The following is a 15675-nucleotide window of genomic DNA, read 5'->3' as shown; positions in this document are numbered from 1 at the left end:
ATAATGTGTAAGAAAATATTTCCAGTACGCTGAATTACTACAGATCAATCTGGACTGTTCCAGCTAAGGTTCTGTCCTCCCTCACTGCTGCAATGACTGCAGTCAGTGGGGCTCATGCCCATATGTCAATTCTTATCCAAACATAGACCTGAGAAGCTAATTTCAGGTTTCAGCTATTGATCCATACTTAAAAGGTTCACCAGGCTCATTTAATATTCTGAAAGGCTAAACAACATGCTGTGGCAAGCATGTGGTGTATTTTGTTTTGTAATTTCATTGTGTATCAAAGGAGTAGTTAAATCCCTTAACCTCCAATCCTGTATAATTTCTCAAGTATGTTCTTTCCAAAGTTTTCACTGGAGGAAAAATTCAGCTGTGAAGGCAGCACAAAGGGACTGCTTACTTCTGTTATAATCCATTGCAGAAAGCTGCTACTGGTTGGCACAGTGCCTGGAGGCTGCAGAAGGAGAAGAGCTGAAAGACTGACTGAACAGAAAAAGAGCAGTCCCAGAGAGTGAAAGAGATACAAGTAAAAGCCTTTTTCTGCTCAGTACAGGTTCCTCAGGTATGTCCCATGAGTTCTTATGCCTCCCATGGCTTGACAAGCAGTCATGGAGAAAAGAGATCATTAGGAAAGGAACTCAAAGCTAGAATCATAGTTCTGTACTTGGGCTATATGAACCAAGTTTGAACTGGGTGCTCCTTCCATAAACAGGAGTCTCCAAATTACATAGCAGTTAGTGCTAAAATACTGTGCAGGCCTCCAAGAGGTGGCTGCAGCCCTTGGAAGTTTAGTCACTGCCAGCAGGGACACTCAGCCCATGGATAATTTTAAAATTTTTTTCTCACCACAGACAGTTAGGGCTCAGTGCAGAGGTCTCAGTATAGTCACACAAAATGTCACTCAGTTTTCTAGGCTTATGGTTCAAGTATTCCAATGGATTTGTATCTTACTCAGCATCATGACAGTTGCCAAGTGTTGCACTTTGCCCCTCATCTCCAGACAAAGGTGAAGAATGAGATAGTGACCAGATGTGGTCAAGGCTTTGTTTCACATTGATGCTATGTCATTAGTCAGGCTGCAAGAGAAGAGTTCAGTTCCCAGGCCATGCTGTGCCCCACGGAGAGCTAGGCAGACTCATAGCTGCAGGCAAACTCTTGAAGGTGCTCCTCACTGAAACTGCAGAACTATGTAGAGGACAAAACGGAGAAAACTGATCCTGCCGTGGGTACCTCATCTAGCAACTTTTCCTCACTGAACCTCCCTGAATCACTAGGCTGCATTAGGCTGCAGAAGGACAAAATTAATCAACAGACCTTTGTGAAAGAACAGAACCACAGGCTTAAATGTTGTGGGAAATACAGACCAGGAAGCGCCCTGAAGCAACGAACTGCTGCCTGCTCACCACTGACCCTCACAGGATCTGAACAAACAGCAGTGAATGCGAATCTTGCTGCAGGAAATAGCCTTAAGCACACAAGCAGACTTCTCCTAAACCAGACTTCTGCCATATTCCGCTCCCATGAGCATAGCACTGATGACAAGAAAAGAAGATTTAGTGCTCAGCAGTCCAAGAAAGACACAAAATTTTGAAGAGAGTTTAATTGAGATACTGGTAGACACTGGTGCATAGGGAAACAAAATCCCCTGGGGAAAGACACAGAGGCAGAGTGCTCCCAGGAAGTGGCCTTTGACACCCTGTTCACCAGAGAACAAGAATGCTTGGTGGCCCCAGGGGCACTGGGACATGGAAGAATGCCCAGTCTTTACTTAATAAGTCTCTTATCATAGCCATAAATCTCATGGGAGTGAGAAAAGCACAAAGGAGGAGAAGCAGATTCACAGAGCACATCAGCACTGCATTCTGGTGTTTTTAGCAACCTACTCCCATGACAACTCTAGAGGGACTGACAGTTTTCATTGTCTGGAACAGGGAACAGAGACTGTCTACTTAACAGGCTGATTAGTGCAGTGAGTACAGGCTGGAAGTTAGGCATCCTGCACATTATCTTATTAAAACTGAGGCTAACCCAACCCTGTGCTCTGGGGTGTGGAAAGGAAGCATTATTGTGACAGCACCAGTGCCAAGTCTCTGTGGCAGAGCCAGAGGGAGATCTGTGAAGGACCTGACACGTTTGTCACTTAGATTAACCTAACCAGCCCTGACATTCATCTGCCCTCCCAGTCACATTCCCAAACCTTCTGAAGAAGCATATTAAAGAGCCCACACAAGGGACTGTGAGAAAAAAAAGAGACCTTGGGGAGAAAAGCCAGACAGGACCAGCACCAGCAGGGAACACAGCTGAAATGAAGAACACAACTCCTGCTGTTCAATCTGCTCCAGAAAAAGCCTCAGAGTAAGGAATGTGTATGGCCCAACTCAGCCTTGTCTCACAAGGTCACTTGGATGAGGAAAGCAAAAGTGATAGGACAAGACTCAGAGGGGATTGCAGCTGCAAAAACACTAAAGTCAAGCAACATCTGAGGCAACAAATGAACAAGCTGGGAGCAGGAGGTGGGATCAGGGGCACAGGCACATAAAACAGTTTTAGCTGCTCACAGGGATGTTGTGTGCAGCTCCAGCATGCTCTGCTGTATGGACAGGGATGACAGATGGCCTCCACAGGCTTTGTCACAAGGACAGCATATTCCAGGCTGCACATAAGCCTGAACAAAGCCCTTGATCCTATGCTCCCAGAAGATCTCATTGCTGAAGACACAGAGGTGTCAGATGCTGCAGAAAGGGATGAATTGGAGAATTGGCTTTGGTTTTCACCATGGCCTTATCCTTTGGCATTCAGTTTTATGCCACTTTCTTCCTGTATGAAGGTCAGAAGAAAGGACAGTCTTGGTAAATTATTTATATAAGATATATGGCAGGACAGGGTGAAGACATATCCACTACACAAAGACTAACCTGGTGTAAAACAGACTATGATAAGAAGGCCCAAATTGCAGGTCAGGCTAGGCTGAGAGAGCACTCATTTTTCAGTGGAAGAGAGCCAAGTGCCCCATCTTTCACCATCTTTTCTCCCTCCCCCAAATTTTTGTACTTTGCATCTGTACAGACCTAAAACACCACTTGCCTAGTCAATGGAGAGAGAGATGGATATTTCTGACATCTTGCCTTATAGAAATGCAACAATGAAAGCTGAGAGTGCTGACTGCAACTTGAGCTTGACCTGAGGCCATGTGAATACTGCACTTTAAAGAAATGCATAACCAAAGAGAAGTATTGATTAATTCAGTCCCCAAATACCTCATTCTGAGCCAGACTACCCTACCAACACCAATGCACCCAGCAGTCTCCAGATGTCACAACCTCATCCATCCTCTGAGCCAGGAACTTGATGTCAAAACTTTAAGGGTCTTCTCCTGATCCTATGATTCAAAGAGGTGGGCTGTTCTCAACAAGCCATACCACCAAAGACAACCCTAATTCTTGCACTGCTCACTCATCACCATATAACCCATATATTTATTTTAATGGACCAATTTTGCACCTGCTATTCCAAAAACAAGAACAGTGCAGGGACTGCTGCAGGGACTTGCCTGCCAAATAAAAGCAAGAGTGCAAGGCCATTTAGTGCCCGAGCATGACAGATGGGGAAAGCCTGACTTAGCACAGCCTCACCCTTTCAAATAAGTGCTGATGGTACAGTAAAGATCAAACATGCATGTAGAGCTCTGCAATTCCTTCTGTTATTAACCTTCCCCTGCTCCCCTCAATCACAGCTGGATCCCATTCATTTGCTTCCCTCTCTTTCCAAGCTGACTAAAAAAAGGACTTGATATCTTTCCTTCCTGATTTTCATGTGCTTACCATTTTATTCTTGACACTATCACAGCAACAGAGAGAAGGGGGAGGGTACCCACCTAGAACATCTGGCATCTTGACAGTTTTTTTAAATAGACTTTTAAATGGGGCTAAATAAAGACTATGTAACACTCAGAAAAAAATGTGCTAGTTTCACAGAAATCCATTTTGTAGGCTGTAATGGAGAACAAATTCTTAGCAGGGTTTTCCTCACCTAAGGCTAAAACTATCTCCCAATAGTCCCTGGAGGTCTGTAAAATAAACTCCATAGGTGACATAGTCCTATTTTTCTGGACTATTAGCCAGCTCTGCCTACCTATGTGATCCCTCCAAGGAAGGAGCAGAACTGGAACAAATACAGGATTTGTGGATTTTTCTCTCTCTCCCATTCTACCAGATTTCAAGTCCTAGCTCCGCATGGTGAGTCACAAAGCTCTTCAAGCCTTCATGCTGCAACCTGACCTGACTTATGGAGAACCAGGAAGAAGATCATCTGGTCTAGCAGCATCAGCTGAGGCTACCTTACCACTAGCCTTGGGCTGGAAGGAGACACAAGTCACATAGCAGTGCAGTTCTAACAGTTGTATTTCTATTCCCCAGGACTCCCATATGAGTACTACTCAGTGAGACACAACCATCTAGACACAGCAACAAACAACCTGCCAATCCCAGAAGTCCTCACCTCCTGTTCTTTCTTATTAGAGAAGCCAATTTTCTACTTCTGATCCCTGTACTTACAGGGATCTAGGGGTAGAGGCCACTTCAGAAGTTGCAAGCTCACAGCTAGCCAGATTAATCTAAGCTGTCTACAATGAGAATGTGCATTTCTGGCCCAAGATATGGGGTAGGATAATGGCAGTAGGACTTCCCCCAGATGAAAAGCTGCTGCAAGGAATAAAACTCTGAAATTGCTTTCAAGTCATTACCAGCCCATCACCAGTAAAGCCCCCTCTCACCCAACCTGCTCAGACAACAGGCTGTAGCACAGTTCTCAAAGCCAGCAGAGAAACCAAAGAGGTGGGTGGACCTTTCTGGGGGGAAAGTATAAGACACAAGAGTCTCTCAGTAGCACCTAGGATATCCTACAGAGGCGTTTCAGTGAGATCCAAATTTCTGAGGACTGGGAACTGTAGAACAAGCAAAGACTCTTAACTGTCCCTTTGCAGATGGCAAAGTATGCTGGCCAGATCTGCCTTCCCAATTCGCTGGGCAACAAACAGAATCATCCACCCGTAACCCCAATAACTCTTTTGCTTGCCCTAATTACAGCAACACGCCATCAGCACAATGCCTCTGGGCACTGGATTCAATGTGCCTTTCATTAAGCTGGACAAAAATTCAAAGAGGCTGGTTTGTAAGGGCTGACAAATGGTCTGGTACAGTCTTGATTCTGCTTGTGCCAAGAACTTTCTCATCCCTGATGAAGTAGTTACTGGGCCATCTCATCTTCTCTGTAAGCCTCCCTAGGGACCACCAACACCAGATCTTGTTTGGGCCCAGTGCTGGCTAGTGCACAGCTCCAAACTTCACTTTACACTAATAGGGTTTTGAAGAACCCTATTTTTTTCCCTACAAATCCTCCCAGTGATTCAGTTTCTAGAGTGCCAGCTTGCAACTGCACAGGGTTCCTCCTTGCACAGTATGGAGGAAGAGCACAGTCACTAGGGAACAGGGGCAAACAAGGGACTTACTTGTATGTTTTGGTTTTGTCCAACCAGATGCCAGAGATCAGAGCCCCAGCCATCCCCGACAGTATAATGGTGAGTCCAATCCTGCCAGCATTCACCTCCTCCCCCTGTGGTGAGACACATACACACTCAAACAAGTGCAAGAGCTAACTCATATCCAACAAAAAGCAAGGTGCAGAAAACCCAGAGAGGGAGAGACACCAAAGTTAGTCTTCATACATGCTTTCTGCTGGTAATGCAGCAGAAGCAGCCTTTGCAGGAACATTTTCGGGCCCACTATGAGCCAGTGCTTCCTGGTCCATGAAAAAAAGGTGGTCTGGCAATTATATCTAAGCCAGCCCTGAGAAAACGTGTGTAACTGGCCAGCATGAGCAGCTACTCTCAGAGGAGTTAGCATAAACTCTATGAGGCTTGCTGTTAGGATTTGGGCCAGATTGACTAGGAAATACTGGGACTCATTTTAAGGCAGCACAGAAAGGAGCTCTGTGGCATGCAGCACTAGCAGTAAGCTGTACAATAGCTCACGTACAGAGACACCCCACCCTTCTGCCACCAGAGCATGAGCATGGGCAGCCTCCTGGGACAGATGTCCTGGCAGAAATCACAGTCAGAAACAAGGAAAGGAAATTGCTGGAGGATTTTCTCAGAAGTAAATGCTTTCATTTGAGGTGCAGGGTCATCTTTTCTAGAGCTCAGCAGCTGTTGAATAGGGTGGTGTAAAGGCAAAAAGGAACAGCCAACTTGTGCTAGACCCATCTTGTGTTGGACAACAGCAAGCATCAGAGAGGGCCATGAGGGTTGGATGCACTTACTGGGTAGTGATGGATCACCATGCGGTTCAGCAGAGTGGACAAGGCGTAGAAACAACCTACATTCAGACCTGAGAAGGGGATAAAAATGCAGCACATTCAGAGCCTGCTACTCTCCTGCTGGGTTGTGAAATGGTAGAAATGCAGAGAGAGAAATCTCTGGGGCCATCAGTTCACAACAAGGCTGCAGAGTCTCAGGAGAGTGAGCCAGACTGGCTAGACATAGGTTACCGAAAGAAATGCAGACCAACATCCAGGCCTCAGCATGCAGAAGGAAGAACCATGTAGTTTCAGCATGGTTCTTACCTAAGCAGCTAGAGGAAGGGCTGTGCAGAGTTCTGGTACTGACAGGTCTTGCAACTCCTTCACAGAGTTTCAACCCTCTCTCACAGCCAGATTAATCTTTTAGCACTGCCATGTTCTCCTCTGCTCCCAGCCAAGTCAGAAAACTAGAAAAGAATCTGCCTCAGCATCATACCTTGAGCAAGGACCAGAGATTCAATTAACAACAGTGTCATTGACCTGTATGTTTTCCTCCCAGAGAAGAGCCTGTCAGCATTCTCCCTGCTGACAGCCAGTAAATAACATTCTCTCCAAGCCAAGAAATGCCAGAAGACAAATAGGAGCAGAGCTGATTGGTGAAGCACAGACAGCACTACCCTCAGGCACCTGGGCTGTGTGTCTGCATAGGAAAAGCCTTGCATTTTAAAAGGTATCACTGAGGCCTGAAAAGAAAACCATGAAAGTAATTGTGTTTCTGAAAGAGAACTTACATTAACTGTTAAAAGGATCAACCACCTGGTGAAGGTTTCTCAGTATCACCCAAGGTGAGAATGAAACTGTCGGGGTGATACTGGTCAAGTCCTATTTAGACACTCTGCTCCATCTTTCATGCAATTCTCATTGGTTAGATGCCTTCTCAAAAGGGCAGAAAACCCAACAGCTTTGCTCAGCAGGCAAGAACATACACATTTCACTGGACCAGCAGTACTGCAACGGCTACACTCTCACCTTGGGTGATACTGAGAAACCTTCCCCAGGCTGATGAGGTCTGTAACAGTCAGTATAACTTTCTTCTCAGAAAGTCATTTACATTTGCAGTTGGTTTCTCTTCAAGGCTTCAGTGATTCTGATGGGTGGAGGGAAGGGGACAGATTTTACCACTGCAGCTCACACATCTATAGGCTCCAAAAGGAGCCATGGTTTTAAAAAGTCTAGCACAGATGCCTGAAATCCTGACAAAACAGATACATGTCAAGTTCCCCCTTCCTACTTTTCCTCTCTAAGCCTAAAAGCAGAAACTAACAACACAGGATACAGAAGTACAGTCTATGAGGCAGAGCTTTGACAGAAGGAGCAAAGTCCTGAGATCTCCTAGCCCTGAAGTCCCCTATCTCCCCTTAAGTACTCAGCAATCCTGCACCTAGCCCAGTCTTCCACTGAACACTGGATACCTGTTGCAGTACACAGCACTATGAGGAGCCACAAGATTGGCAGCTGGAGGGTGCATCACACTCCCTTCACACACCATCTCTGACAACATTACAATTTACTGTGAGGGTGGTGAGGCACTGGAACAGGTTGCCCAAAGGCGTAGATGGAAGTGTTTAAGGCCAGGCTGGACTGGACTCTGAGTGACCAAGTCTAGGGGAAGGTGTCCTTGCACATGGCATGGACATGTGCAACTAGATGATCTTTAAGAGCCTTTCTAATAATTCTGTACCATTCTATGATTAAGCAAAGCTCACTCCACAGCTGTATGGCACAGACAACAGATGAAGATTCTTATGCAAGTGATCCCAAATATTGCCTGTGACAATGTTTCCCACTTCAAAATCATGTGTCAGAAGATTACAATAGACGTTAGTAAGGTGAGTGACATGCTCATTAGGCAGGAGAATCGACCCAATCATTACCAAGAGTTACTCAGGAAGACTGGAAACTCAGCAGGGCCAGCAGCCAAGGATGGAGAACAACTGGAGATCTCACAGCAAGGAGGCGCCTTCCAGCCTTAAAAGCTGTCTCTTTGCAACACTTGGCTATGGTAAAACAGCTAAAACACCCTAAATGAGCTTCATCCTATCTCCACCTCTGGAGCACCCCGCCCACTAGGTGACACCACAAACTGCAGTGCAAGGGATTACGGCAGATCAGCACAGTCCTTCTGCTTCTTCACTTCAAAGCTGGGCATAAACATTAACCACACATTTGTGCACCTCTATTTCTCACCCAGCCAAGAGGACAGCAGCCTTGTGAAGACAGCCAGATGCTGCTCTGGTACCTAACACTGCCAGTAAACCAGCTTTACAGCAGCTCTGTGATCCTTGTGATTTCCAAGACAGGGAAGGACGCTGCTCCCAGTCTGGCAGAAAGTAAGAGATGGCAGCAACACTTGGCACCAGGGTCAGGTAAAACATTCTAAGAATCAAGACAATGTGTCAAATTTGCATATGTGAGGCCCGAGGAAAGTTGTAGACACTTCATATGTCACAGTTGCTCAGTGAAGCTTCTCTGAGAATTACAGCTGTTTGAATGACCATAAAACAGGTAATGGTTGTTTCCAATGGGAAAGTGGCCATTTGCCCACGCAGATGAGGGAAACCAGAACTAGTAGCTGGGAGCAGGACATCTGAAAGTCCAGCACCGCCTGATTCTTCAGCTAGTTACCATGGTTTGCTTGTAATGTAGAATAATGGTTTTGATACCCCAGTGTCTCCTCGATTTTATAGAGGTTAAACAGGGATGTTTATTGCCTACAGCTCCAAACAGAGCCTTATTAGGCCTCAAACTAGAACCCAGGTCTCCCACAGGTAGCCAGCCTATTACCTACATGCCAGACTCTCTCTTGTTCACTCTTGTAATCCTCCCCAACAATGGTTCCTTAGGCAGTTCTCACTGCCTTGCCTTCTCCTCACTGCCCCATCACCATTCCAAATGCTGATTCTTTAAGACTGTCTCATTACTCCCATTCTATTACACTTTCCCAGAATTTCCCACCCTTTTCCTGCCTACTGCCTCCCACTAGCAACATGCTCTCCAATGCGAAGCCCAACCCCATAGACTTGAAATTCCTTAATGCCCACTCCATGTTATGCCTCAGTTTTATGGAAGCAATGTCAGCAGCCTTGGGGAAAAGTTTCTCTGAGGGCTTTCCTGAAAAACAGTTCACTGGCACCTGACAAAGCCGCAGTGACACTACTGTTTCCAGCACTGCAAGTCTTGCCACAGGAAAGGAAACACTGGCTGCTGGTAATACCAAAACCTTAGAGGACTGCAGATGAGTTCTGATCTATCATTGTGGAAGGATCCTCATTCTTTCTACAGCCAGGCTTGCCCCTCTCTTCCCTGACACATGCTATGCTAACACAAAAGCCAACAGGCTGCAGATATCTTTGTGTTAGGTAGGCAGAATGACTCAGTTGCACTCATGTGGCTGCAGATGTCTTAAATCTCAGCCAACGTAACTTTTGACTTGAGTAGGAAAAACAGTCACCATTTTAAACCCAGACAAGCTAAAAAAAAGTTTCACAGCATAGTTCCCTCTCTGAGTAACAGTCACCATCTCAAGTCAAGCTGGAGATTGGCATGAGGCTGAAACAGAGAGGAACAGAAAAGATGCACAGATCAGCAGCAAGAGAAAATTAATTATGAGCCACTGAACAGATTTTCCACACTGTTTGTGACTGCCAGAAAAGAATTATCCCAGGAAGGTCAGATTCTAAACATGCCCTTTGTACTGAGAGCCCTCCTCTCTTTTCTAGGACTTGTTTATGCCTCTTAGAGCAAATGCTTTCCCCTTTCTTTTTCCTGAAGGGTAAGTATGAACTGAGCAGATTATACAATCCAACTTTAGACACAGTCTGCCTGACAGATTTTTCTGTCTTCGCTTTCTGAGAGGGTATTATGTACTATGGGAAAAAAAAAAAAAAAAAAAAAAAAAAAAAAAAAAAAGCCAAACCCAGCAGCTGCAATGCAAGCCAGGAGAGTTTAAAAGCAATCTGAGAGGGGCATTTCTAGTAGTCTAATGTCTAATGCACTGAGAAGGAAGGGAGCAGAGATTCCAACAACTCCAAAGACCATTAGAATCCTCAGCAAGTACAAAGACACCATCTGACTCTCTCCAACCTGCCTACTCATCCACAAGGTCTTTCAGATACAGTTGCTGGCTGAACGTGCAGAACTTTCAGCAATATTTAACTCTCCCCCTGAGAAGCTTCCAGAGCAAGCTGGTAGGAAGACTTAGGACAAAACTACCCACAGACTAGCTGGCTACAGTATACCCTATTATGCAGCCAGACACAGACCACAATGGCCTTTCTGCTAGTAAGAAAAACACTTTTCCATATGCCAATTCAGCATCAGGGAATAGATTCAACACAACCCACTGCCCTCAAACAAACAGACTGAGAATGCTGAAGAGAAGCAAACAGCAAATTCAGCATGAAAGGACAGATGGCATAAGATATTGTCCATTCCTTTCTTCCAATTGCTTCACAGGGACCGCCTAGAAAGCTGACAGAGTCTGCACATCTGCATACTCCATATGACCTCTACAGAGATGCCTGGCAGTCACATTCACATCCTTGCCTTTGGAAATGACTTTCACTCAGTTCTGTGACTTGCACTCAGACACTTCCATGTATTTCTTATGTAAGCACTTAGATAGGTTTGCTGCAATTAACTAAATTACTAGAAAAAAAGAACAGATAAGAAAACCCTATGAACAGCAAACAGTCAAAGACTAGGAGAATAGTTGTAGGGGCATATCATCCTCTGTGCACTTGCCTTCCTTTTGTTCTTCCTTGCTGCATTCATTGGTAACCACTGCTGAAGAGTACTGGGCTATAGGGATTGCTGATCTGTGGCAGCACAGATGAGCTATCCTTCTGTTTCCCTAAAACAACTCAAGCCAGTTACTGCCCCAGCAGAGCATAGAAAGGAAGGAAGAAGCTGTGATAACTGAACAAGAAGAAAGGAGACCAGACCTTACCATAAGTGACCATAAGCAGCAAAAAGTTGGCATTGCAGAGCAGGCGGAGGATTGATTTCACGTAGGAATACTCCACAGTCGGTCTTGACTGGATCAAGGCCTGAGCTCGGCTTGGAGGGTTTGGGGGCTTCTCTTTGAAGACTGAAACCAGACACAAAGTACACCTGTTTGTAATGGTGCAGTTGAGGGGCTTGAACACACACTGTGCCATTTGAGGGATGGCAGAGGAGCTGTTAGAACCCAGTGTACAAATCACACCACTTTCCTTAAGCTTTGATCTCCATGAATGAACTTATCCAGGAACTTGAAAGAACAGGTCTCTTCCAACAGTAACTGCTTCTTTGCCACCTTTCCAAGGGAAACATCTTGCCTTCAATCAGCTGTTTGTGTATGTAGTGTCCAGCAGCACCAAAAGAGTTTTCAGTACTACTATCAGCCTTTGTTTCTAGAAGAATGCCCATGCAGGTGCTAAAATGTTATGTGGATTTACAAATGTCAAAGCGGAACTGGACAAGTCAGTTGACAAAGGTGGCCTAGTGTTCTGCAGTGGCCAGTGCCAAGGAACAATAATCTTTGCAAGGTTTTTGCCCAGGGAATAATAACCTTGGTCTTATTTCAGGCCAAGCCATCTGTTGCCCCTTAGTATCATTAAAGTAGCATCCAGAAATCCCAGTCACAGGCGATACTGCTGTGCCAGGTGCTAGACAGGCATTTTTACACCTTGTCTATTCCCTGCCCCACACTATCTGAAGTCTACATCTGATTCAGCCATCAGCAACATGAACAAACTGGCAAGAAGAGCCTATCAAAAAAATTGCATGGAATACAGCAACTAAATTCAGCTCTCCAGTGAGAATGCCAATCTTTCATGCTAAAGATCCGGCTTTGACTTCACATGTTAAGCAGGGGAATTGCACCTCTTGTGTCCTGCTCCTGTCCTTCATGCTTTTTCCTCTCCACTCATAACTGGGAACAGCTTGTTCCTGTGACGCCATATAATTTACCTCTTTCTACTCTTAAGGGGTAGCCAGGTCCCAGACATAACCCAAGGCCCAGCATCCTGCTTGCAGGGAAGATGACTATGAAAGACTTCTGTTGATTTTTAAAGGACTTACTCATGCCTGGAATTTATTATGCAAGCAATGGACAAAACTAACAATTTGGCAGGCTTGCTGACAACCTCCCTTCTACATGTGCTGTTCATCAAGGGTTTGAAGCAGCAAGATATAGTATTGCATGACCCTGTCAGCTGCATGGTAGGACACCTCCCCAGATGGCCTGGCCAGCCCATCTCCTGGCACACAGGCCCCTGTCACACATCAGCTGATTTCAGTCCCATCTGGTTTCATGGGCACATTCCCATCTCCTTACCTATGATGACCAGGATGAACAGGGCTGATGCCACACCTGCAGTTATGAAGAACATGACACTGATGTGATAGGCCAGCTTCTCCACATCCTCCACATTAGGGATCAGAACTGGAGGGACCAGAAAGCCTACAGCGATGCCAAGCTGAGGAGAGAGAGGGGATAAACAGAGGCATGAAACCGCAACAGTGCCACTACCCTACAGCTTAGTACAGGCTCAACTGAGCCTAATCCAATTTCACAACCAAGATGAAAATCTTCTTTACCACCCAACAATTAAAAGTCAGATATCCATTTCAATTACACCGTAAGAGAGGTTACTGCAATTACAACTGTCAGGATATTCAAGGAAGGTTTTAAAACACAATTGAGCAGAATGAATACCTGACTTCATCAAAGTGGAGGTCTTGCCTGCCCTGACCTCCCCCACAAATGTATGCTACTGTTCACACATGCATCCCATTCCTTACCTCACCTCCGCTCTAGTGCTGGCCTGATCACCTGGTAATCCAATTTTGCTCATTAAAAATAGCAGAAAACAAGACCATCCAAACCAACCACAGTATTTGATGAGCTAATGAGTTGAACCAATTTATTTTCCAACCACATAAGTGCAAGGGCCAAGACACCCAACCACTCTACATAACTGAAATATTAATCTGGTTCAGCCAACTTTGATACAGTTTCAAATGAGCATCCTCCCAAGACAAGGCTCACCTATGACCACCAGGAGAACCTAGAAGAGCATCAAGGCTGAAAGCAAAGGAAGTGTTGATAGCACATATCCCAGATGTCAAGGTTGTTTTAGTAATGGAGCTTGGCAGCTGTCCCTGGATAAATTGCTCTGAAGTGCACAGAAAGCAAGGACTAAGAAAGACAAATTCTGTGCAGCCCATAAACCTCATGGAAGCACATCAGCACAGAGCAGAAGACCCAAGAGCCCTCTAACCCAGGCATGAGCTTGGACAACTTTTTTGGCTGTCTTCTAGCAAAACCTCCTTGTGCTTTCTGTATGCTTTCTCTGACATATCTCCGTTTCTGGGATACTGATAGACTCATTCTGGAAGACTGACTTACCGGCCAAGACAAAGATCTCAGAACAAATATATTTCAGTTGCCATATCTTGTAGTTAGCCTAAAAATCAGCTTGTGCCTCTCAGACCCAGAAAACTAGCCACTAAATCCCTACTCCTCCATCCATCTGGTGTATTTTTCAGACAAGAAGAATGCTTAGAATTAAAACAGAGCTATCTGCTGCCCTCAGGCACCACATTTAGCTTACAAACAAGTGACTTTCAACCATGTCTGGCCAAACTTCTCCTGTGTCAAACAGTACCCTCCACTGGGACCTGGAATATCCTGGGTCAGGATCAGCAACAGATAACAACACTAAATTCAGTCTCTCAGACATTGCAGGGAGTTAGTGAAAGAGCCACTGAGAGATTTCAGATGTGCCCCACCAGTTCAAGGCACTGTCAAGGATAAGAACAGTTGAGGTTTGGTTACACAGACTGAAGACAAAGCCAAGCTGTGCCATCCCAGATGGCAAGTCAAGGACTGAAAGAGTTTAGGAGGAAACTTAAAAGATCATTAGGAAGGATAAACCTTCCTAATACCCACATGACACAGACAGACTCTGACACAGGACTAAACTTGCCAGACTCAGTTTTGCTCAGATACGGCCTATGCCCAGCCTCTCATCACAGCGAGTCAGGATGACTCTCCTCCTCTGCACTGCCCACTGATGACAGTGAGCACAACTATGCTCTATGGTTTAGAGGCTTCAGGCTCTAATCTCCATCAAATTTCACACCTCCCCTTCCCTACACAAGCCTGCAGCTGCACAGAAAAGGTAATGTCATGAAACACAGGCTCACAGAGATGGCTGGTAGAGGGCAAAAGCCTGCTTGTCTCTGCAGCACATTTATTTTGCCCTCCTTGTGGCCAAGCACAGGCCTGTGCCTCTGGTGTGCCTGGTCAGCCCAGGACACACAGCCAGCCTGGCCTTCACTCCTCTCTCCAGAGCATTTCTAAAGATTTAACCTTTGAGGAAGCAACTCTCAATATTGCTCCTTTCCATCTGAGGGAAGAGTCATATTGAGTCTCATATATCAGGTTTTCTATGTGCCCCTCACCCTTTCCTGAGTAAGGCTGACAAACACTTTACTGGAAACTGACCTTTTGTCTTACCACTCTTTCATTCTTGGAAGAACTAAGCTGGATTCCTGTGCTAGGTACTTCTTGGCTTCCTTCTCGCTGCGATCACATGCTAGCCACATGAGCTGCTGAACAGCAGCAGACCAACAGGAGAGGAGAGACCCATGCTTCATTCTGACCTCTGAAACAAGTTTCTCCAGGTCCACAGTTGCAATTCAATCTTTTCCAGTCTCCCTCCAGCTGCTCCATCCTGGAAAACGATCTATCTGATATACCTAGCAGAGAAGGTATTAAGAGTCTGTGTTGCAAATTGTTTAGAAATCTTTTTCTGGGAGGTCCTACAGTCATCACTTACCCAATGCGTCACAGACTCCCCCAGCTTTCTTCAGCTACTTGTTGGCCTTTTCAGAAGAATTTTCCTGAATATCTTTTCTAAGCATAAACAGATGTTTTGTGCTTTCTCTTCTCCTCCCCCAGAAAGAAGAAACTTTTATCCATTAGGAGTTCATTATACCTTTGATAAGAACCAGGTAACAGAAGGGACAAAAATCATAGCAATAGGAGCTACATTTTATATTTCAGAGCAACTCACGCTATTAATTCTGCAAAGATAAGGCCCTTTGACTTTACTAAAACTGAGGATTTCCTGAACAACACTCAGAGACCCTGGATTATTCATATCATTTTTAGCAAAGACGACAAGCTCTCAACAATTACGCTATGACTATTACACTGCATATACTTTACCTTTCACAAGGAGATTTTTAGCCTGGTTGTCAGCAGGTCAGTGTGCACATTACTATCAGCCCACAGAAACAGTGTAACCAATTAACCAGAACATTTAG

The 15675-nt window shown here is 45.2% G+C and overlaps 1 protein-coding gene across 3 annotated transcripts in view; it reads right to left on the bottom strand.

The window, feature by feature from the left end:
- The window catches only part of FLVCR2 (FLVCR choline and putative heme transporter 2), a 34892-nt gene that overhangs the window by 10842 nt on the left and 8375 nt on the right, over positions 1-15675 (bottom strand). For all 3 annotated transcript variants that reach the window (XR_012056426.1, XM_030274721.4, XM_030274723.4), the window contains exons 2-5: positions 12677-12818; positions 11306-11446; positions 6319-6386; positions 5510-5613 (exon numbers count right to left, since the gene is read on the bottom strand). Coding sequence is in view for 2 of the 3 variants with exons in the window: in XM_030274721.4 (XP_030130581.3) it covers positions 5510-5613; positions 6319-6386; positions 11306-11446; positions 12677-12818 (455 nt within the window). In the remaining variant the exon portion in view is untranslated. The remainder of the gene's footprint in view (positions 1-5509; positions 5614-6318; positions 6387-11305; positions 11447-12676; positions 12819-15675) is intronic.

The sequence above is a fragment of the Taeniopygia guttata genome, chromosome 5 (genome assembly GCF_048771995.1).
Source record: "Taeniopygia guttata chromosome 5, bTaeGut7.mat, whole genome shotgun sequence".
NCBI lineage: Eukaryota > Metazoa > Chordata > Aves > Passeriformes > Estrildidae > Taeniopygia > Taeniopygia guttata.
Note: the sequence above shows the minus strand (reverse complement) of the source record. Positions and strands in the feature narration are given on the sequence as shown.